At 37.1% G+C, this 19,147-nt stretch overlaps 1 protein-coding gene across 6 annotated transcripts in view; it reads right to left on the bottom strand.

Annotated features, from left to right (window-relative positions):
* Positions 1-19,147, bottom strand: part of UTRN (utrophin) — a 444,878-nt gene that overhangs the window by 349,459 nt on the left and 76,272 nt on the right. For all 6 annotated transcript variants that reach the window (XM_054570070.1, XM_054570072.1, XM_054570071.1 and 3 more), the window contains one exon: positions 5,408-5,469. In XM_054570070.1, coding sequence (XP_054426045.1) covers positions 5,408-5,469 — 62 coding nt within the window. The remainder of the gene's footprint in view (positions 1-5,407; positions 5,470-19,147) is intronic.

Here is a 19,147-nt window from a genome sequence, read left to right as displayed (position 1 = left end):
TGAATGAAAACAAACAAAAAACAAACAAACAAGCAAGCAAATGCATAATACAGCCAAAATATATCTGGAAGCTTTTTAGAAAAATGGAATGCATTTTACTGTTTGCTTTTGAGAGGTATGGGTGAACAGACAGAAATTGGAACTTCTTAGGGAACCCCTTGAATGGTTAAGGCCCCTAAAACACTTAGTTGAGCTGCAACACACATATTTATGGAAACAAATCAATGGCAGACCCAGTGTGTAACTCTCCAGCTCAAATCTCTACTGGAAAAGTGGTTTATCATGTGAAGGAAGCCTGTAAGGTCTCCTTCACCATAACTACAAAGAGGCTGAAACACCTTCAGGATGCCGTCATTGCACCTTCCTTTACAAATCACCTACTCATCTTCGTCTACTTCTACTTGTGTGACCATCAGCGTCTAACATGGAAACAGGAGAAAACAATACAACACTAAAAAGCACCTGGCCAGGTGGCTCGGTTCGAGTGTCATCCCATACACCAAAAGGCTGTGGGATCGATCCCCCATCAGGGCACATACCTAGTTGTGGGTGGATCCCTGGTTTGGGCATGTACGAGAGCAATCGATCAATGTTTCTCTCTCCCATAGATTTCTCTCTCTCTCCCTCCCTCCCTCCCTCCCGCCCTTCCTCCCTCTCTCTCCAGCTCCCCTCCTTCCTCCATCTCTAAAAATCAATAAACATATCCTTAGGTGGAGATTTTTTTTAAAAACTTTTTAAAGCAAGTCCCACTGTCTCCAAAGGGTACAATACATTTGAATAGCTCTTTACTTTTAAATCTTTAAAATATGATCCAGATTTCTTCTTTTATGTTCTATCAATTTAAATTTCAAGTTTGGAATAGTAACTAAATGAAACTTGGCTCACCATAGTCTCTGAAAGGGGAAAAGCAGAAATCTGCCCACACAAAAGTTCAGCATTTTTAAGTTTGCATATTTTCTACGTGACCTCTTTGTGTTAAACCTTTTTGTGAGAACCACCTCACCAAACTGATAAAAGGGTTTCAGCCATTTGCATGCCTCAGCTCTGCTAGATGAGAAGCTCTGAAAGTTGGCCAAGGGAAATGCAGGCTTAAAGTCAGAACACATTGCCCAACAGTGAAGCAAGAGCCCTTCGCTGCCTCCCCACCCAGGAGACCAGCCCATGAGCAAACCAAAGGCTCCTCAAATTAAAGGGAATAAAACACTCACACTTCACCCACCAGACAATGGAATAAAGTGGGCTTACTGAGCCGATGCATTCTCACTTTCATTTCTGTTTTAAAATATACTTACAGCATAGACCAGGGGTACCACAATTTGGGAGTACTTGATAAGGATTTAATTTAGCATTCTTAAGTAATTATAATCTTCCAGAATGTTTTACAATAATGCCTCTCTTTCTTAGCAATATGAGGCAAGTAATTATGACCAAGTGTGTCTCAAAGCTAGAGGAATAAAAACTAAGTGACCTGAAAAAAATGGCTAATAATTTGCCAGAGGTCATAAATAAATGAATAGCATATTCAGTAGAAGTGTTTAATTTCCTAACTATTAGCTCCTTTAAATAATCCTTTTCTTCTGAGTTTTTATGTAACTTTTTAAAATGCAACAACCGTAAGTTTTCCTATACTGTGTGACTTTTCAGGATACCCAACTCCAAAACATTGTGTATTCTAGGAGATATTAACAAGGACTTATAGTAAAAAGATTATATAGTTATAGTGAATGCTATCTTAGCTATCATATAAATATATATATATATAAAATCAAAATATGGTTTTAGATCCATATTATTCAGTATTCTCAAGCTCTTTTCCAAATCCCTTACCGTGGAATGCATTAAGTTCATTTTATGTTTTAAATGCCATTTTCTTCACTGTGAATTTATAGGTGGATCCTATTTGGAGAATACTATCCAGGAAACAAGGGAATCATACGTGTATTAAGTCCAAATGGCAATTTAATCACCTTTGCAGCACAACTCCAGGAAACCAGGTAAATAGGAAACCTTTGTCCAGCTGGATTTGTTTGGGTTTGTGAATAAATGCAGCAAAAGCCCTGATGTATTCATATCCATGATATAACACAGTTTTTATGCCATTTTCCTCTTATTTCCACACTCCTGTCTCTATCCAATCACTGCCTCTAATTGGCTAATGGATATATAGTATCAAGCATTTAAACACCTGTCTCAGTCAGCATCATTCATTTATATATTAAGTCTATAAATACCCCCTGGACGCTTGCTAAATGCCGGGAGTTGCTACAGTGAACAAAAGAGACAACCCTGCACTTGTGGAACATACCGTCGTCCCTCCAGGAGAGGAGAGACAAATACTTTCAGATGCAGTTATTTAAATTACAATTATGAGAAGTGCTTCAAAGGATAACGCTGTAAGAGTATTGAGCATACCTACCCTACTCTGGGAGCTCAGACACGGTGTCCTTGAGTAAGTGACATTTAAACTCAAGCAAGGAAGAGTGGCAATTAGTTGGCCAGGAAACAATAGAGGAAGGCGCTTGTGTAAACACGGGGGGAAGACCCGTGGGGTAGGGGGCACAGGCGATGTGGCTAGAGCATAATTAGGGGGCAAGAGTAAAGTAAAATGCAATTAGAAGGAAATTGGAGCGGTAGCTATTTAGGGCCTTAAAAGCCAAGTACCAACAATGGGTAGCCAATGAAAGATACATTGAAAAGAAAGAGGTATTTAGTCTTATGCTTTAGGCTCACTGCAGCTACTCTGGAGAAAGTGGAAGGGAGGGGATGGATAAGGTGAGGCATGGAAAGGAAAAACCAGCTGGCAAATTATTACCGGGGTCCATTGTTCAGGAATGCTTTTTTTAAAGGTAAAATCATGGATCCCATACAAATGTAACATTAACATATGTCAAAGACTTCAACTCATTAATTAATGAGGGAACGAGTAAGGTGTTAAAACTGGTTCCAAGGAGAAAGCCATATGTTTATACAAAGGAAAGCTGAAATAAACGTATCATAGATGGAAAATCAGGTCTCTCCGAGAGGCAGTAATCAATTGCATTCCAAGCTACTTTACACTGTTATGAATAAGTATCGTGTGCATTATTATCTGTTGTTAGTAGCTCAAAGATAATGGAAGGCAGATAACCTAGATGGATGAGCTGGCAGGGCTCCCACTAATCTTTTTTGCTCATCTTGAAGCCTTTCACAATGCTTCCTAACTCAGATAATAGTGCCTCGGCAAAAGAAGGTGTCAGTAAAGATGGGAGAGAAAGGGACAATGTTGAATGGTGCTGGAATCAACAAGACTTGATGGTTAAGACTTAGGCTGGGGAGGGAGCCATGAAGTTTGCATGTCCAAGGAAAGAATTTTAAGCAAATTCCTAAATGGCAGGTGATGCCATCAGAGTCTCTTGATTTTCTTACCACATGAGGCCCTGTTTCTCTAGAGGGACCCACACCACAGGAAAGCAGCCTACCCAGTTAATAATTCTATTCTAAAGTCCACTGCGATATACCAAGAACATGGATAAAATTGGAGTGGCATACAAGAAATGGCCCCCCTTCAACAGGATTTTTTTTTTCCTGGGGCTAGCCTCTCGAATAGCTAGTGACACCATGCTCAAATACAAGCTGACACAGCCTCGGCCGGAGTTACCCCATGTAAGGGGTCCATGGAGATCTCCCAGCCTATCCTTTCCTGATCACCTTTAGGAAGAAGTCTGACTTCCAGAGTTAAGACAGCATTAAAAAAATGACAGATACAGAGAGACATAGATGTAGATGTAGAGATATAGATATACAGATATATGTATAAAGTCTAGTGTTATCGTCATGAATCCTTCACATCATTATATCCAAATAGTCATGATTTCTTTGAAAAATGTGTTCTAGACTCATCCAAATTCCTTTTTTTATTCTGAATTCTTACTAGATGCAATTTAAAAGGAAGTATTTCCAGGATCAGCTCCACTTTTGATACTGTTTCTCCAAATAAAACAGGCTTTTAGCTTCTATATCAGTTTACATAACTGCAACTTTTACTAAAAATTATAACAGTATCTGGTATTTTCATTGTCTTGGCAATAATTACAAGCCTCCTGGGACAAATAATTTATGTGGGACATAAAGCCCTGATTTAATATTACAGAACAACATACAGATTGTAAATGTAGAATTTTAAATATCAAGTTCATAAAATAATCTACTCAGGAAATCAAAATTACCCAGATGTTACCTGTGCTGCTATAGCAAAAATTAAAATTTACCAAAAAAAAAAAAAATATCTACATGTGCTTTGGAATAATCCTACACAGAAAACCACGAATTATGCAAGCACCTCTATATTCTTGACCTTTCTGTCAAAGTCAGACAGTTTTTACATTCCTTACATTCTCAGAGGTAGAATTAAATATCCCCCAACAAAAACTTGCAAAACCTAAAAATACACTGCAATCAAATAATCAACTGTAAATGCTGGGATGTGGAGCAGTTTTGAAACTGCAGTGCTACTCAAAGTAATCTTAAAACATTCTCACTTTGCTTCAAAGAAATACCAATGTTTACGTTCCTGACCTTTGCAACCTTCTCGAGCAGAAAATTTTGAAAAATAACTCAATTAAAATAGCTTTCATACTATGTAAAATACCATAATGGTGTTTCTCTGAGAAACATTTATTTTCCACCTTGCCAGAGTATCATCGCATAATCCATTAATCTGAAAATTTTCCTCCCATCTCAGACTTAAAAGACAAAATTCCAGTAGTCTCAGAACTACAGGAGGGAAGCAGTTCAATAACCAATGGATAACTCTATTGGGACAAGTCTGAAAATAGCGTTGCCAATGCCTCTCCTCAGCTGACTCTGCCCCTAAGAAAAATATCAGTCAAAACCTTGATTATAATCCAAGTGGTAAGAAATACTGTGAAAGAACAGATCTTTGGGGAAAGAAGTGAGGAAGTTCACAAGAAAAAAACAACATGGCAGATAGATATTATTAGCCACAACCATGAGCATAAAAATCCCTAAACTTTTCTGCACAGGGTAGAATGGCTGCCTGAATGATAATGATTCGATTTTAACCAGATCAAATAAAATGATCTTTTTAGCTAAGTCAACACAAAATTTTCCCAGTGACATGTTCCTTTTCTAAATGTACCCAGGATTCACAGAGTCAAAAGCAGCAAACTGTTCGCTTGATATCCAGAGACTACCTGGTAAAAAATAAAGAGCTATTTATACTCTAAACTATTTACCCCACAATTTCCATTTCAATCATTTTAAAAGAGAATAAAGGAAAAAATAAATGTATCCATATATTCTTGTTAGATCATATTTCATGGGGAAAATTCACTGCACTTCCAACCAAACTCCATCAATCAGAATGAAGCATTTGAATCATCAGAAAGTTTTTGAAAGTCTTGGTTACCTTTGAAAAGCGAGCATTTATCCATTTGGTAAAGGTTTTCTTCTGCACGTCATTGTGTTCATCTGCAGGAGGGAGAAGGAGAGAGAAGGGAAAAGTATGAGTCACTGAACCTTTAGTGAGGGTGCTGAACAAGATCATCTCTATCCTGGAGAGTTTTAATTAGCCCTATTAGCAGACTCCACGAGGCACAATGATGCACAGCACATGAAGAATGAGCCGACCGCCAACTCCAGCACTTATGGGGCCTGCATGGCTGCAGCAGACGGAGGCCCAGGGAGCTCGCTGGCTCTTCCCCCTCTGTGTTGGTGTAGTATCACCGGCCATTAAACCCACATAGACAGAATCCGGACTTCACTTTCAAACTATTATATGCAATACGGACTTGCGTTTTAAGTAAAATTTCAGCATGATAAAAACGTCATCATGTTCCAAACAAAAATCAAAGATATTAAAACTAAAAAAGTCACGATTTCCCTCCTTTGCATATGAGTCCTATACCTTCCAGAATAAAAACTAATACAAGGTTTAATATAAGTATAGTGTAAGATTTATTGTCAATTCCACACCATTTTCCTATAGTAAGAATGACATGGTAACGTTTTGATGATCTTGTTCCATAGAAATGATCCAGGTATTTTACAAATAGAGAAATCAGCCAGTTTTTAAATGACTATACATTCATTTTTCAAGGCACGACAAATGAAAATTGACCTTAAAAAACTACAGCATCCTGAACTTCTTGAAAATGGGCAGAGTTATTTAGCTGGCTATAGGGAGGCTGGGTGCTATAAACAAGGGCTTAAAACCAAGTAGACAATATCCCAAGCCACTAGCCTGCGGCCTTGGGTAAGTCATTACAAGCGTTCCCAGCCTCCAAGTCCCCATCTGTACAGTGCCAATAGCAGCACCCAGCTCATGAGGGCACTGTGAGGATCAGTGAATAGAAGAGGAAAATACTTGGCAGAGTTGGCGTTCAGTCCTTTGTTAGTCTTGTTGTTGTTGTTATAGTACATGTGTGAACAAGGGAGACAAACATCCATTTTACCCTTTCTGTTAACTTCTAATCATATCCTCTTCAATTGCTCACCAATTCTCTAATACAACCAGCAAGAGTCATTGTTAAGTCCCACAAGCAGCCTGTTAACAGGCTCTAAGGAGTTCTGAAAGCTGCCTAAGGAGCACTTGGAGCAGCGCAGAAAGCTGTGGTTCTGGGTACATACACACTGCTGGTTCCACGGCCATCCACACCACCAGGCTGCCCCCCACATGGTAACAGCAGAATCACAGAGGGGGCCCAAGGGTGCTCTGCCCTCTGTGCGTCAGCCAGAGGGGGCTGCCTCCCACCCAGGCCTCCTCACTCATCTCCAGCAGCGTAATTAGAAGTTCACCCACAACACTTGCCACATCTGTGGTATCTTTGGTCCTTACTCTCTTCTGGGAGGAGAGTTTGTCATTAAAAGGTCATTCCTGGAATAAATATAGCAGCAGCTTCAGAAAAGAGTGACCCTCTACAGATCCATAAAGGTACCGGGTGACTGACCCCGAGACACAAAGGGGACCACTGGATTAAAAACAAAACTGCTCTCTAAGAAATTGTCTGATGTTAAATGTGCTGAGAGGAGGCCCTCCTTCCAGAAAGGACAATGCAGTCAGCATTAGTCCCAATTTCAGGCTCTCTGGCATCTGATCAATGCCACATATAAGCCATTTATTAACTTAGAGGATGTGCTGACACACTCTGAATGTCCCAGCCTTCAACATGACACCCAAGAGGGGCAGAGCTCAGATTATACACAGAAGAAAAGGCAACTAGACATATGAGCCTACAGAGAGAATTATTCCAGCCCCACCAATAAGAATGTCATAGCAAAATTAGTGTTCAAAGCACTTGGAAAATCCAATTCTTTGCCCCACTATCTTAAAAACACTTATTTTTGTAAATATTGCCATATCTATTATCCCATAATGCTATGGACAAATATATATGTCAAAAATATTAAATTATGTTAACTTTATAACATTCATACAACTTAAAAATGTTTGACCATAAAAGCTGGGAAAATTCTAAGGGAGAAATGTTAATTTTTTTTTTTTTCTTAACCACTTTTCTAGGTAGTTAACCTTATTTTCAAAAACACATTAAATTATCTAACAGTATTGTATATATAGGGTCCTCTATAGGTATAGAGTGGAATGAAGTACCTGTCACTTTATCAAGTGATTAATAAGACCTTTCAATTTTATCATATAGATTAACATATGGAATGAAACATAGAATGGAATCAAATTTTAAAAATAGATTCCCACCATACTGAAATGTTTATAAAAACTAATAAGCTAATGTTTCTATAATAGTCTTTGATATTTGGGTCAAATGAAGGTCTGATTATGAGTGTAAGTAACTGATATAAAATAAAGTATTGGCTTGTAAAAGATAAATAATCAAACCCAAACATTTCAAAAATACTCTAAAATTCATAAAAACCCTTTTGTATTAATTTCCTTGGCACAGTTCAAGAGGGAAAAAAAGAGTTCATATTTCAATAAGGCTTGAGTTTACATTTCCCTTTTTTCAAACTCTCTCTCTCTCTCCCCTCTCATTTTCTGCCAGACAGGAATTCAGTAAAAGTACAGGAATTGGCCTGTGGATTATGAGATTAAAAACGTAACAAATTTGGAACACTGACTATAGAGCTGAGTATAGAGCTGCCTGCCACACCACAGTTATGACCTTGGCCCAGGTCTCTGTGTCAGGGAGGTCAAAATATGCTGGGAACATTATAGCAGGACATCTCGAAATCTAAGTCATGCTATTCTGATCGATAATTGTCTCTTCCTAGAAATTCATACAGAACTGAAATTCAACTCTCAAATTCATTTCCTCTCCATTATCAAGCCAATTAGTTACCTTACATATAACTATGTTATTTATATATGCACTAAATGAGTGAGTATAATTTACAGTCTAAATATATTCTTTCAGGCTTCCAAACAAATCTGTTTTCTTCAGATTTGGATTTTAGAAAAACATTTAGTTTCTAGGAGCCTTTCCTGACTCAATAAATCTTACCCATTAATGACCTTCTTCATTAGGGGACAAACACAGGACTGAATAAGGAGAAGAAAAATGTGTTAAATCCCTTAAGGCTGATTTTCCAAATTCTTCCTCTAAATATTTTGCTCTTCTTAAAATGCTTTTGACATGCTCACACAGATCCAGGGCCCTGGCTGCTGCCTAGCCTGGAATTTTATTTCTGTGATGGGTGAGAGAAATGAAGCAAGAAACATCAACAAAACCGCCTGATACATCTTCAAAGAAACGAGTTTGAAATTTATTTCACTTCACCAGCTCAAGTGCATATCAAAAATCCCTTTAAGCAGAACTCAGCAACAAATCTCAATTTAAACTTTAAACTGGAAATGGGGCAGAGCAATTAGGGGTTGTATCCGCTATAGAAACACGCAAGTCTCAGGAAGACCTACACCACCATTAAAGCTCTACTATTAGAGAGAAAGCATGACCCCTAGAACATTATTCAAGGCAACTGAGGAATGTCCAGTTGGAAGGCAGTAGCCTGCGCTGCTTAACACGCAACAATGCAGAAAAGAAGTCCTTAGAATTTAAGCCAGAAAAGAAATGTCCTGTTGGATAATTTCAAACTTGGATTGACTTTATGGCAGCCTCTTTCACAAAATTTAACACAACCTAGAAAGCCACTTCCTCATTAGCAAAAAGTGATGGTTTGAGCACAAATGAAAGCATTTCAGACCATACTCTCACTTCTTCCACTTCTTTTCCTGGGTATGGTGTGAAAATCAGCCCCAAAATAAATCCACTACTAAGGCTTAGACATGTCTTTCTCCTCTCCTGCTTTGCCATAACCAATTTGTTGGTCTCTGACAAAAACCAATTCATTTATTCAAACAATATATATTAAAATGTCATATGGAAACAAATATTATGTAATAATCTGTAAAATACTATAAACATGCAGACAAAGAAACAGAGACAAGAGGAGATAGACTGTTCACAAGCAGAGTAACTAAACTCCCACATTTGTTTCAAAATCTGACATCCTCAGAGGATCTGAGGGAAAAAACTTAAAATTAAAAATGTGTTTTTGAAAATTGTCAAACTATCTAATTGCATAAGAAATTAAGAAAACATTTCAAAAGATATTTGTGTAAGTTTATTGCATTTGTAATATGAAGATAATAAAGCTAAAAACTGCAGTTGAAATAGACATTTGCTTCACTCTGTACAAAGCAAAAAATCAAGCTGATGATCTCTTTGGGAGAAGTGGAGATGGATGGAGTGAGGAAGAAGAGGAAAACAACTTTACTTTTCAAATGAGAAGCTGATACCAAGAACAAAAGTTAAATGAATCATGTGGGGTTTTCCACATCGCAAGTAGCAAACTCACAAACAGAACCAGGTATGACCTATTCCTGAGCCTTATTCAATGCACATCCAAGCAAGAGAAAGTCAAAGCAAGTTTCATGAGGGAAAAAGGCATTTACAATAATACATCTTGAAGGACAGATGAGGAAGGGCATCCAAGACAGATTAAGACGATTGAATAATGTCCTCTCCATTTCAGGCTCAGACCAAACACCTGACCCCCCCCCCAAAAAAAGAGCATATTTAATAAAAACATAATTTTGCATCTATGAGAAAACACAGAGGGCTGTAACATATAATGATGTCAAGACAATAATTCTAAAATAATCCAATCTTCAGAAAGTTTTCAATCCTAAAAACAGCTGTCAGCCATAAAAAGAATCAAGAGTATGAAGTTAGAAATATATGCTCTTTTTAAAAGAATGTTCTTATAAGAAAATATAGATTCCCTGAAAATCACCCAGTTTAAGCAAACACATGGTCTTCTAGCATGACGCATCCACACTGCTCCCAAATTTATTGTTTACGGAACCCTTGGGTTCCAGAAAGTCTGCAGCACCACCTTGACTAGATCAGAGAATTTCTATTTTTCTCAGCATTGGAGGGAATGTTCCAGATGAGAACCAAGCTCATCCGCCAGAACTGCCCACCTTCCTGTCACAGAGTCACAGTGTGTAAGAGCAGGAAGGCAAGTGAGAGGCTCCTGGTGAACCTGAGACCAGAAGTGCCAGAAGCTTACCCACAACACACAGCTGGTGTCATAAACCAAGTTATGACCCATATCTTCTTATCTAATGCTCCTCTAGCTCCCAAAACTGTTTTTTTAAAAAAAAAAACCTTTATTCAGATATAATTCACATATCATACAATTCAGGCATTTAAGATTTGCAATGCAATGGTTTTTAGTATATTACATTATTAATTTTTAAAATTGTGGTGAAATATATATTACATAAAATTTGCCATCATAACCATATTAATATGTGTAATTCAGTGGCATTAATTACATTTACAGTGTCATGCAACCATTGCACTGTTTCCAAAACATTTTCATCCACTCAAACAGAAACTCCATAACCACTGAGCGATAACTCTCTCATTCTCCCTTCCCCCAGCCCTGCTAACCTCTAATCTTTCCATCTCTATGCATTGGCCTCATCCAGCTATCTCATATAAGTGGAATCATATGATACATCTCTTCCTATGTCTGCTCGAAATATGCTGGCTTATTTCGCTCAGCATAATGTGTTCAAGGTTTGTCCCTACTGTAACATGTGTCAGAATTTCATCCCTTTTTATGGCTGAATAAATAGTGCATTGTACAGAGATGCCTCATTGTATTTATCCATTCATTTGTTGACGGACTCTTGGGTCTTTTCTACCTTTTGGCTATTGTAAATAATGCTGCAGGGAAAACTGGAAGACTAGTGTGTAGTTGTTCCAGTCTCTGCTTTCAGTTCCCTTGCATATACTAGACCTGGAATTGTTGGGTCATATGGTAATTCTGTTTCAATTTTTGAGGAACTACCAAACTGTTTTCCATAGTTGTTGCACCATTTCACACTCCGACGAGCAATGCACAAGGGTTTCAATTTCTCCATATCCTCGCTAACACTTCTTTTCCTTTTTTATTGTTACAGCCATCCACCCTAGTAGGTGTAAAATAGTGTGTTGTGATTTACATTTGCAATTCCCTTATCATAACGATTGTGACCATATGAGTGTGTTTTGAAAATGTAAAAACTACCAAGCAAACCCCCCCAAACTTTGAGATATCCTGAAGACAAGTTCAATAGTATGATACGCCAAAGTAGCTAGGGTTCAGAGGTAGCTTTTGCACAATTAACCTATACAATGTTGCAAAATGATTAACCTACTCCCCAAAGAATTATTTTCAGAATTAGATGTATCCATTTCTGGCCATGTTCTAATTCTAGTGTTTACTTTCTTTTTACCTATTTTCTCCTTGATGAGCTCCTCAAATTTTTTAAACAAATGCACAGGAATGCAAGAGGGAATGTGTTCCTCCTTTCATTTTCCAGAGCTGCTAAACTTGACCTGAAGAATATCTACAAGATTTATAGGCATCTGGTATTGTTTAAAACTTCTCTGTAAATACCTTTTGGAAAAACTCTTAACATCTTAATTATTAACCATAGTATATGTGTTGCAAATGCAAAAGAACAAGGACTCAATTTCTGTCCCTTTAAATTATAAACTTCACATGGAAATACTTCACTCTGGACTTTTGTCCTGGAGCAAAAGAGTTTTATTAAAATCAGTTGAAATGTCACAGAACAATGAGAGGTTTTTAGGAGGAACTGAATGAGTCATAACGATGATGAGTCACTGTCATAAAAAGCCAATAAGAAACTATTTTTTTTAGTTATTGACAAAAGTTAGACTTATTAAATAAAATTTCTGTGAAATCTGATTCCTCACTTTATTCCTATTAAATAAAGATCTATTGTTTCACTAACTTTCTATAGAAATCTCAAAAAAGAGTGACTTTCATAAACATATATCTGTAGGAGTATGAAAATTCATGCAAATGACTTTTCATGGGGATGGGGAAAACTTTTTTAATATGAATAAACATTGCAGTGATCTAACTTTTAGACTTGGTCATGACGAGTTCTGCTTTTCAAAATAAGAAAAAAAATACAGTCTTTCAAAATTGCTAAACATTCACAGAGGAGTTTTTTGGAGTTGGCCTTATTCCTCTGAGATGAGGAATCTCAGAGATTCTTTCACAGTCCTTTTATATTCCTCATAAATTCATATGATAAAACAATAAAAATATCCAAGAAATAGTCATTCTCAAACAAAGATTCTTGTAAAAAATATGAAAACAAAAAGAAAACACTTTCGGTATCCAAATAGCTCCCTGAACTCCTATGTAGGAGTGTTATTATTGTCTATAGAGCTGATGCAGAAAAACTTCAACTGTATACCATGTGTCTTTTATAACTAGTTCGGGTCATCACACTCAGATAAAATATAGAGAGACTGAATGGATGGATGGAATGAATGAGCACTGTAGACACCAGGGATAACCTTCCAAAGCCAGCACCTCCAGTGAATTAAGAAGTGTGACAATGCAGCCTGGCTTCCCGCTTTAGTACTACTTCCATTTAGTTCTCTGTGGCTCAGGACTCCTATAACAACACCTCAAGACAGACAGAGATGCAGACAACAACAATCCACATAAGCACGTGGTGTCTTTCAAGTGTGCTAAGCCCCAAGAGCAAAGGCATCCCAAGGGACTCAAGAATCAAAGAAAAAGTATTTCCAGCTCATCAAGATTAGACCCTTGCAAAAGCCTAGACAAGCTTAGAGGACAGAATGAATATTCCTGCAAACAGAGCTCCCAGCTGTCTTTCCTACACCCCAACATCTGCACACTCATTGGACCTGGGGACTCTTCACCTCTTTCTCTCCTCTTTGTGCTCAGTACCCCTTTCCTTCTTCCGCCAGCCTCACTTTTCTGAACATCAAAAACCGCCGTCCATCCTGCCTCCCTCAATATTCCTTTTCAACATCCCTCCCTGGGCCCTTGGCCGAGGTCACTCTGTGGAATTTTCAGCCATAAAGCCGGCCTGGCTACCCCAGTCCTTGCCATTGTACAGCAATGCAAGCGCCCTGGGAGTCTCTACCTACTATTTGTTTTCTCAAATGTCTTTTTGCATCTTTTCTTTCTCGCAACTTCTTGTACAATGTCTACGATAGACTTTTAAAAGATTTCACCATAGAAAGGGTAATGTTGCATGCATGTTAGTTTAAGCCAGAGACTTTAATAATTTTGTGTTCATGACCCTCTAAAAGAATTCCCATGTACATTTTTAAGTTGACAACTAACATTAATGGTAAATTTAAATAGGTAAGAAAGTATAATTTTCACTGTATTGTTAAGGAGCTGCAAATTCAGTTCTTCAATTAATTGAAAATGTCTTCTCTATGAACTAATCAGCAAAACTAGTTCTCACTGTCAAACAAATCAGCTAAATCAGACTTAATTTCTGACAAGGGAAGTCTGATTTCAGTTTTCTGTTTAAAAACCATACGCATGTGCATCTCCAGGGCAACCACTCACTTCAGAATTCTCAGTGTAGGAGGGATGGACAGATGGATGGATGGACGGATAAAGGTGGCAGGCACAAACCTTTGTCCTGGGTGCAATAAAGCACAGATCATCTTAGTAATTCTTAAGGAGTATTCTTTGTTTTGCATTCTTAAATTGTCCCCTTTGGGGTGCCTCCCAGAACTGTAATGCAGTGAGATGTGGAGGGATGTGGGGAGAGGGGTGGTGTTTCTCTTTTGTGTGAAGTGGAGGAAGGGAATCCTGGAAGGAAAGATTGGAAAGGAGAAGGCAGGTACCTACCATACCTCCTCAAGTCCTTAACCACTGGAAAAGCTGGCCGTGGGGCGACACACAGGCTCCAGCTTGCAGACCACTCTAGGGGCTCCCAGCTGTCCCAGCCCAGGATAATAGTGCAGAGAAGGTGAGCTGCAATTTAATTAGAGAGGCTCATCTCCAGAGATGGCCACCGCAGAGGCATCAGCTACCATTAACAGCAGAGACTTTGCTAATTAATTTAGTAAATGTGAGAAATGTGCTTTTACTATGGCTTGAGAATTGGCATAATTAAAAGGTTAGAAACATTCTCCCACTGGTGAATTTAGTGTTATTCAATGAATGTGAATTGGCCAATATATTTCATGCACGTGCCCAGCCATTGATTAAAATAAAAACCTAGGGAGACAAAGGCGCTAGATTTCTTGAGGCCCTGTATCCAGCCATTGGCTAAGAGGACTCTAGTTACCAGAAGCTGACTAATCCTTTAACTAAATCTTCCCTCTAAAACAGGATTGTCCAATAGAAATACAATATGAGACACATAATTTTCAAATTTCTAGTAGTTACATTAAAATAGATGTGTAACTAATTTTAGCAACATTATTTAACCAATATATTCAAAATGCTCTTATTTCAACACACTCAGTATTATGAAAACTATCAGTATTTTGCTCTTTTTCATACTGTCAATATTTTAAATAAAAATATTTTAAAATTATATAACTGTTGACTCAGAAATTTTGTAAATCTATCTTAAGAAAATAATGAGACACAAATATTTAGATATATTTAAGCAGATGTTCTTCAAAGTACTCTTCCTAATTGCAAAAAAAATGTAAACAGTCAAAATGTCCATCTATGGGGATTGTTTAAATGCATAAATACAATGATTAAACATGATATTGTAAGAAAGAATATTTAAATACATGGAAAGATTTTCTCAATACATTAAGGAATAAAAAAGCTAGTCATTACAGAGTATATAGTGTGTATTTATACACTGTGTACATATGTGACCAGAAAAACAAGAGCCAAAATATTAATACTGTTTATTTCTAAGAAGGTCCAGAGAAAATTCTTTTATTTTTATTAGCTATATATACTTCAGCATCATTTTTCTTTAAAGCACCTATCCTGCAACAGGTGTATTTTTCTCCACCTTGATGTGTTCCTGCTTTGGAGGGAGTGGTAAGAATAAGGGAGGCTTTTGCATTATCTGTTATTACTTGCAGACAGGAAGGATCTAGGAGGGAGAGAGAGATTGGAATGCCACACTCAACACACAAGAAGGGCTGTCTTATGGAGCAAAACCCCACAGGATGTGTGACAGAATTATATCAGGAGCCATGTTCCTCAACCAGACACAGTTAAGGTCATGTACTTCTAAAAAAGGAACACTCCAGTTAAATTGCTATTACTTGTATCTGTCTTTCCAGTGAGCTTCCCACTTCACTCTAAAGAGATAATTAGCCACATGAAAAATAACAGTACTTATTAGTCTAGTCTATTCACTAAGAAACACTGTTGAAAAGAGAGGTGTATCATTTAAAATATACCTTTTGCAATAAATTCAAGCATTTCTAGGTAAAATTATCCTGGTACCGGTCAGTTATGAAGATGAAAAAACAAAAATAGAAGATCAATGCAAAATCAAATGTTACCTACAGATCACACTGAGTTACCTAGACTTTCTCAAGGGCCTAACATTTTACTCAACTTGAGAAAAAAAACATAAACCTGGAGGAAAAATAAGAAGTATCTGTTTGTATACTTTAATGAAATACCATCACTATAAATATAGCTTTTAAAATAAGAAAAATAGAGTACTTTAGAAGTATTTTTAAATTTTTTCTCTATTTTAGCATTAAATTGTTGAGCCATGAAAAGTTCAAAGAAAGATGTAAGATAATTTTAAAAAGAGAAAGTCAGTTTAATATGTGAATTTTCAAAATGTCAAGTACATTAAAATGGAATCCTTTGTCTAAGGTAAGTATTTATAATAAGCATAGAAAACAAGCCAAGAAGGAACATTATGTTTCCCCTTGAAAATTCAGAGGTAAAGGTTTTTTTCTCATGGACCTCACAGTTAAGAAACTGGCTCATGAAGTATAGCATTCTTTGCTTAAAAGTATATAAATTGAAAGCTCCGAGGCCCGAAAGGGCAGAGAAGTAAGTGGAAGCTACAATAACCTCTTCCCAGTACCAAACTGGAATTACAACTAAATTAAAGAAAAATCACCCTGAATAACCAACTGAACACTAGCTGCAGAAAAGCCCCGTACCCAAGGTCAGAGAGAGGAAACCACTTCCCCACAATGAGACTGGTAGGGAGTGCAGAGGAGGCACGAGAGGGCTGGCTGTCTTCCATGGGCAGCAGAAGTTCCAGAGGGATATTTCAGTGCCTAGGCGGTTCTGCCTGAGAAGTGTGGGGTCTAAACCCCAAGCTGGGCCTCCCCACCTACAGCATCAGAACCTCAGATTGAAAGAAACACACAGACTAAAAGCAAAGGGATGGAAAAAGATATTTTATGCAAATGAAATGGGAAAAAAAATCTGGGGTAGCAATACTTACATCTGACAAAATAGACTTTAAAAGCAAAACTATAGAAAGTGACAAAGGAGGACACTACACAATAATAAGGGGAACATCCAACAAGAGGATACAACCCTAATAAACATTTATGCACCCAATATAGGAGCACCTAAGTATGTAAGGCAAATCTTGATGGATATTAAAGGAGGGATCAACAGAAATACATTCATAATCAGGGATTTAACACCCCACTGACTTCAAGGGATAGATCTTCCAGACAGAAAATAAACAAGGAGAGGGTGGCATTAAATGACAGACTAGATCAAATGGAGCATTTCACCCCACAGCAGCAGTACGTTCCATGTGTACTTTGAAGTGCACATGGAATGTTTTCTAGGATAGACCACATGTTAGGACACAAAACAAGTCTCAATAAATTTAAGAAGACTGAAATCATATCAAACACCTTCTCTTACCACAATGCTATGAAACTAGAAATGAATCACAAAAGTAACACTGAAAAATTTGCAAAGACGTGGAAGTTAAGTAACATGTCATTAAACAGTAAGTGGGCCTACAATGAAATCAAAATCTCATTGGAAGAAATCAAAAGATACCTTGAAACAAATGAAAATGAGAACACAACGACCTAAAATCTGTAGGACACAAGAAAAACAATCCTAAAAGCGAAATTCATAGCATCACAAAATTCTCTCTCAAAAAAAGAAAAAGCTAAAATAAACAATCTAATTTTATACTTAAAGGAACTTGAAAAAGAACAACAAACAAAGTCCAAAGTTAGTAGAAGGAAGAAAATAATAAAGCTAAGAGCAGAAATAAATGAAATAGAATCTAAAAAAATGATACAAAAGACCAATGAATGCAAGAGCTGGTTCTCTGAAAAGGTAAGCCAGATTGACAAACCTTTAACCAAACTCATTGAGAAAAAAATAGAGAGGACCCAAGCAAATAAAATCAGAAATGAAAAAGGAGAAATAACAACTGACACCAAAGAAATGCAAAGGATTGTAAGAAAATATTATGAACAACACTATGCCAACAAACTGGACAACCTGGACAAAATGGATAAATTCGTAGAAACATACAATCTTCTAAAACTAAACCAGGAAGAATCAGAGAATCTGAATAGACAGATTACCCCTAATGAAATTGAAGCAGTAATCAAAAAACTCCTGACAAACAAAATCCCTGAAATAGACGACTTCACGGGTGAATTTTACCAAACATTCCAAGTAGCTTAACACCTCTCCTTCTCAAACTATTTCAAGAAATTCAAGAAGAGGGAAGCTTCCTAAACTCATTTTACGAGGCCAGGATTATCCTAATTCCAAAACCAGATAAAGACACTACAAAAAAAGAAAATCATAGGCCAATATCCCTGATGAGCATAGATGCTGAAATCCTCAACAAAATAAGAGCAAACCAAATACAGCAATGCATCCAAAAGATCAAACACCATGATCAAGTGGGATTTATTCCAGGAATGCAAGGTTGGTACAGCATTCACAAATCAGTAAGTATGACTCACCACATAAACAAAATGAACGATAAAAACTACATGATATATCAATAAATGCATAAAAAGGTTTTGATAAAATCCTGCTCCACTTATGATAAAAACTCAGCGAAGTGGAAATAGAGGGAACATACCTAAACATAATAAAGGCCATATATGAAAACCCACTGCCAGCGTCATGCTCAATGGTCAAAAATTACAAGTGTTTCCCTTAAGATCAGGAACAAGACAGGGATGTCCGCTTTCACCTCTCTTATTCAACGTGGTACTGTCAGTCCAAGCCACAGCAATCAGACAACAAGAAGAAATAAAAGATATACAAATTGGAAAGGAAGAAATAAAACTGTCTTTATTTGCAGATGACATGATACTGGACATAAAGAACCCCAAAGATTTCATCAAGAAACTGTAAGAACTGATAAGTGAATTCAGTACAGTGGCAAGATACAAAATTAATATCCAGATATCAGTTGCATTTTTATATGCCAATAATGAACCAACACAAAGGGAAATTAAGAAAGCAATACCACTCACAAATAGAATAAAATACCTAGAAATAAACTTAACCAAGGATGTAAAGACCTGTACTCAGAAAATTATAAAGCAATGAAGTAAAGAAATTGAAGAAGCTACAAATATGTGGAAGCACCTATCATGTTCATGGATAGGAAGAGTTAACATCACTAAAAATATTCATACTACCCAAAGCAATCTATAGATTCAAGGCAATTCCTATCAAGATTCCAATGATGTATTTCACAGAACTAGAACAAATGTTTCAAAAATGTATATGGAACCACAAAAGGCCCCAAATAGCAACAGTGATCCTGAGAAAGAAGAACAAAGTTGAAGAAATCATGCTACTTAACATCAAACTAAACAATAAGGCCATAGTAATCAAAACAGCAAGT

This window comes from Pteronotus mesoamericanus, unplaced genomic scaffold, assembly GCF_021234165.1.
Source record: "Pteronotus mesoamericanus isolate MK-2021 breed Mesoamerican mustached bat unplaced genomic scaffold, CSHL_Meso_final contig_20, whole genome shotgun sequence".
In the NCBI taxonomy this organism is placed as follows: Eukaryota; Metazoa; Chordata; class Mammalia; order Chiroptera; family Mormoopidae; genus Pteronotus; species Pteronotus mesoamericanus.
This window is presented reverse-complemented; position numbering and strand designations above follow the sequence as displayed.